The 5,826-nt window shown below is 46.2% G+C and overlaps 1 protein-coding gene across 1 annotated transcript; it reads left to right on the top strand.

The window, feature by feature from the left end:
* Positions 1-402: 402 nt before the first annotated feature.
* Positions 403-2,184, top strand: LOC127344072 (salicylic acid-binding protein 2). The gene is made up of 3 exons (XM_051370291.2): positions 403-925; positions 1,387-1,521; positions 1,740-2,184. The coding sequence occupies exons 1-3, from the start codon at positions 536-538 to the stop codon at positions 2,019-2,021; spliced, it is 807 nt and encodes a 268-aa protein (XP_051226251.1). The 5' UTR covers positions 403-535; the 3' UTR covers positions 2,022-2,184.
* Positions 2,185-5,826: the final 3,642 nt, after the last annotated feature.

The raw sequence follows: 5,826 nt of genomic DNA, 5'->3' as shown, positions 1-5,826 counted from the left end.
CCGCCGCCGCACCTCGCTCTCTCTGGCTGGGAACCCTAGCGAAAGATTAGGGCATCCCTTCCGCAGCCAATGCCACTTAAATACCGGTTCGTTGATGAGCCCACCCTCCAGCCCAGAAGGATAGCTCACCAAAGTTTCCCCAGAACCGGCCTCCCACAGCCCAACTTGTACCTGTAACGTCCCGGGCCTTCCGCCTCGGAGCAGGCCTCCTTCCCACCCAGAATTTCCCTCTAACCTCAATAAACCAAAGCACTCACTAGAATAAATCACAGCTTGCGCTGATCTGGGTGTTGAATCCAACTGTTCAGAACGCTCCATGTGGCGTGCACATTTGACTTCGGATACATGATTATTCAAGCCTATCCTCCCTAATAAAGGACCCATGAGCTCCTCCAACGCGACCACGCGGTTCATATAGTATGCCCGCTCCAAAACGTCGAGATCGAGCAGCTGTATAAATCCGTCATCCGCATCGACTCCGACGCCTAGACTTCAAATCCACAGCGACAAACACACAAGAACTACAGAGCCACGCATGCACATGGAGGCTCCGGCGGGCAAAGCTGCATGCAGCAAGCACATCGTCCTGGTGCACGGCGCATGCGCGGGCGGCTGGTCCTGGTACAAGGTGGCCACGCGGCTCCGGTCGGCCGGGCACCGCGTCAGCACGCCTGACCTCGCGGCGTCGGGCGTTGACCCCAGGCCGCTGCGCGAGGTGCCCACGTTCCACGACTACACCAAGCCGCTGCTGGACCTCCTGGAGTCCCTCCCTGCCGGGGAGAAGGTCGTGCTCGTCGGCCATAGCCTCGGCGGAGTGAACATCGCCCTGGCCGCCGAGATGTTCCCGGAGAAGGTCGCCGCCGCGGTGTTCGTCACCGCCTTCATGCCGGACAGCAGCTCGCCACCGTCCTACGTGCTTGAAAAGGTATATAGAGCGTGACATCATCGTATCTGCAGAGGCTCTCCATGCATGATCTGTCTAGCAGTATTCCGAGATACCCAATTTGCTTGTCTCTTTCTTGCGTGGGAGTCTAAATTCGGACACAGAAATTGTCTGTACTTTTTTGCACTAGTGATTACTGAATGATTGTACCATCTATTTTGTCGTCCTAAGACTGCTCATAGTGGGAGTAACTTAGGTAGTAACATCACACATTTCAAGTCATTTTGGTGACATGGCATAGCAATAAATGAAGAAAGAAAGGGAGGTGGTAACTAGCTATGTTACCATAACATCACACACCCCAAGATAAACTGAGTCTACTAACAAATAAATGAGACTTTGCATGATACCATCTCTAAGTTGCTTTCCACTATGAAGGTAGTAACATAGACCAGTAACTTATGCATGACACCACCTTATGTTACTCCCCACTATGAGCAAAGTTTGTGGAGGGGAGGACCATGGACTGGATGGACACGGAGTTCAAGCCTCAAGATCCTGTGGGCAAGCTGCCTATTTCCATGCTGTTCGGGCCGCTGGTCATACAAGCAAATTTCTGCCAGCTGTGCTCGCCGGAGGTACCCTGTTGCTTTGTTATCTATACAACCTATTTGAGCATCAGTTGACAAGAAAATAACATATTAGAATCGATCAAATGTTCCTCCTAATTAATCTCTACACTGAGATTGACGAAGAATTAGAGTTTTCAAAATTCTATGATATACTCCCTCCGCAGTCAACGTTGAGTTCATTGGGTTTTGGAAATGAAACTTTGCATGGTCCAATCGTATGTCAGGACCTAACGCTCGGAGGATCCCTGATGAGAGTGGGTTCGATGTTCGTCGACGACCTGAGGCTGCAGCAGCCGTACACCGAGGCTCGCTACGGGTCGGTGCGTAAGGTATTCATCGTCTGCAAGGACGACCGCGCCATCGTCGAGAGCTTCCAGCGGTGGATGATAGAGAACTACCCCGTCGACGAGGTGATGGAAATAGACGGCGCAGACCACCTGGCGTTGTTCTCGAGGCCGGCTGAGCTCGCGAGCTGTCTCGCTGACATCGCGGAGAAGTATGATTGATGGTGGTGTGTGGCCGTACGTCGCTTGCTGATCTATCCGTTTGGCGTCGACATTTGTGATTTGTCGCAGCTACTCCTCCTGTTTTACAATTCCGGGTGGTTTGTCCCCTTCGTTGTGTTTCCGCGTCTTCTATTGCAGTCATTTCAGACGGATGGTGTTTCAACATCGTGGTGTGACTTGTCGCTGTGCTGTGTAACAGTATGTAGACAAATAAAGGAAAACCAAAACTGATCCCGGGTGCATATGCACCCTATATGTATAAAACATATTTTAAAAACGTAAAAAATTTAGGAAAAAAATTTAACATGTAGAGAGACATGTTCTATGTCTGCGCGTCAAGTTTCACATAAAACCGACAATTTTTGTATCCTATGTAAAAAAGACAAACAATGCTTCGAGAAATAGACTTTTTTAGCACCAAAAATTTATCTTTTTTGCACAGGGCACAAAACATATCGGTTTTTGCTGAAACAACTTTATAAGCATGTATCATGTCAAGGTATACGCGAGGCATTTTTATTTGTATTTTTTAACATTTGTAAATATATTTAATATGTATTTTAAATAAAGGGTGCATATGCACCCGGGTGCAGAAACACCATGGTTAGGTATCTACGCCCACACACTATATAATCGTTGTCAACACGATATATAAACGTTTGATCTTTTCCTCCGGCCGGCGTTCTCACCGGCGGCAGGCGGACTAAATGGTGGAGCAGGGGTCGAGATCAGAGGGTTGTTGGACCTAGTCTCTACTTGTACAGCGATCAGCCGAGTACTTTCCAACAGACACGCGTACTAGCAGAACTCCGGCGAGTCGGCTGGCTCACGAAACACGCGCATGCGAAACCAATTGACACTAGTAGAAAATGGACCTTTTGCACCGGTTGATAAAGGCTATATGCACCGGATACCCAACCGGTGCAAAGGTTCCGGTGCAAAAGGCTCCTCCTTTTTTTTCCAGAATTTCTAATATTTTAGTTATTTCACAAGTTTAGTCTCTAACTACCCTTATCTCTAGTCCAATTACTTACTCCTGCTCAAACTTTCCGCTCGGTTACCCATCCTCCCACTACTCTAGCACTAGCACACTTAACTTCGAAGTTCCTTTTCATCCCGCATCTAAGTGCTTCGCGCATATGTATGTGATACTAGTATCATATCAATCCTATTAACATGTCGGTCGATGTCATATTCCTTTATTGTTCGAATTTCAAATAATTATTTTAATAAACAAAAGTAATGTTGTAATAATAATCTTGAATAAATAAACATTAACTTTATAATTTGTATTATTTTTTAAATATTTTCATTTTTTAATTTTTTAATTTTTTTTGCCAAACCAAAAACCTGAAATTTTGAAAATCTTATAATTTGCTAAAAGTAATAGTAATCTTTATGCAGGATGCAATTATTAATTTAATTAAAAAAATAAAAAAATATATAAAATCCTAAATTTCTGGGAAAAAACTAAAATCTTCCTGCTTTCATAGTTTCATTTGGAATTTTTAGAATCTAAAAATTAGCTAACCGAGTAAGCCCCGGTGAATTCGGATGTAACTTTTTCCCAGGATTTTTTTGATATATTATGCGTTTTTTTTCGACGTCATATGGAAAAGTTAATGCGGTTTTACCATTTTTCAAACATTTTTTGCAATAAAAGTGGAAATTTAAATTTGTTAATTTTCCCTAATAGTAGGTTGCATAACATACAGGAATCTCAAAAGATTTTATTTTTTGAATTTCCTATCATTTTCTTTTCTATTTTACAGTGTCAAAAAAGGCGATCCACGGGGGGTGGAGATGCGTGGGGAGGCGAAAAACTGTTACGAACCGGTGCAAAAGGGTTCGCAGATGCCGCCAACCCTTTGCAAAAGGTCCCGCACGAACCGGTGCTAATGTCGCGGCTGGTCCCCTGGACGTCCAGACTTCACGAACCTGGACGACACACGGATCAGATCGTGAATGTGTATGCATAACGGGAGTTTCGGACAGCTAGTCCGAGGCCCCACCGGTTATCCAGAAAAGCAACATGAAGAGGGACGCCGGGTTAGATTCAAAAAGATGGAAGGGCCTCGGTGTAAAAAGAATGAGATCCAGATATGGGGATGTTTTCTCACCAACGAGGGGACTAGCCCGAGCCGTTGACGCGTGGGACTAGCGACGACGTGGTGCCAACGTGGCCGACAACATGGCAACCTTGCACGCGCGCGTCGACGATGGCGGTGCCCACCAGCGGCGGCGTGGTTGCGCGCGGAGAAAAAGCACGCTCCAGGAAGCGAGAGCTGGCACGTTCGACGCGCCTCATCGGCGCGGACCATATGGAGGCGTCACTGATACGTCTCAAACGTATCTATAATTTCTTATGTTCCATGCTACTTTTATGACAATACTCACATGTTTTATACACACTTTACATCATTTATACGCATTTTCCGGCCCTAACCTATTAACGAGATGCCGAAGCGCCAGTTCCTGTTTGTGCTGTTTTTGGTTTCAGAAATCCTACACAGGAAATATTCTCGGAATTGGACGAAACAAACGCACAGGGTCTTATTTTTCCACGGAGCTTCCAGAAGACCGAAGAGGATACGAAGTGGGGCCACGAGGTGGCGACACGCTAAGGCGGCGCGGCCAAGGAGGGGCCCGCGCCGCCCTAGTGTGTGAGCCCCTCGTGAGTCCCCCGACTCTGCCCTTCCGCCTACTTAAACTCTCCGTCGCGAAAACCCTATTACCGAGAGCCACGATACGAGAAAAGTTCCAGAGACGCCGCCGCCGCCAATCCCATCTCGGGGGATTCTGGAGATCGCCTCCGGCACCCTGCCGGAGAGGGGAATCATCTCCCGGAGGACTCTACATCACCATGATCGCCTCCGGACTGATGTGTGAGTAGTTCATCCTTGGACTATGGGTCCATAGCAGTAGCTAGATGGTTGTCTTCTCCTCTTGTGCTATCATGTTAGATCTTGTGAGCTGCCTATCATGATCAAGATCGTCTATTTGTAATGCTATATGTTGTGTTTGTTGGGATCCGATGAATATGGAATACAATGTCAAGTTGATTATTGATCTATCATATATGTGTTGTTTATGTTCTTGCATGCTCTCCGTTGCTAGTAGAGGCTCTGGCCAAGTTGATACTTGTGACTCCAAGAGGGGGTATTTATGCTCGATAGTGGGTTCATGCCTCCATTGAATCTGGGACAGTGCCAGAAAGTTCTAAGGTTGTGGATGTGCTGTTGCCACTAGGGATAAAACATCAATGCTTTGTCTAAGGATATTTGTGTTGATTACATTACGCACCATACTTAATGCAATTGTCTGTTGTTTGCAACTTAATACTGGAAGGGGTGCGGATGCTAACCTGAAAGTGGACTTTTTAGGCATAGATGCATGCTGGATAGCGGTCTATGTACTTTGTCGTAATGCCCTGATTAAATCTCCTATTAGTCTTCGTGATATGTATGTGCATTGTTATGCCCTCTTTATTTGTCAATTGCCTAACTGTAATTTATTCACCCAACATGCTATTTCTTATTGGAGAGACACCACTAGTGAACTGTGGACCCCGGTCCATTCTTTTACATCTGAAATACAATCTACTGCAAACTCTGTTCTTTGTTGTTCTTCGCAAACAAACATCATTTTTCACACCATACGTTTAATCCTTTGTTTACAGCAAGCCGGTGAGATTGATAACCTCACTGTTAAGTTGGGGCAAAGTATTTTGATTCTCTTGTGCAGGTTCCACGTTGGCGCCGGAATCCCTGGTGTTGCGCCGCACTACACTCCTCCGCCAACAACC

The sequence above is a fragment of the Lolium perenne genome, chromosome 3 (genome assembly GCF_019359855.2).
Source record: "Lolium perenne isolate Kyuss_39 chromosome 3, Kyuss_2.0, whole genome shotgun sequence".
NCBI classification, from domain to species: Eukaryota; Viridiplantae; Streptophyta; class Magnoliopsida; order Poales; family Poaceae; genus Lolium; species Lolium perenne.
This window is presented reverse-complemented; position numbering and strand designations above follow the sequence as displayed.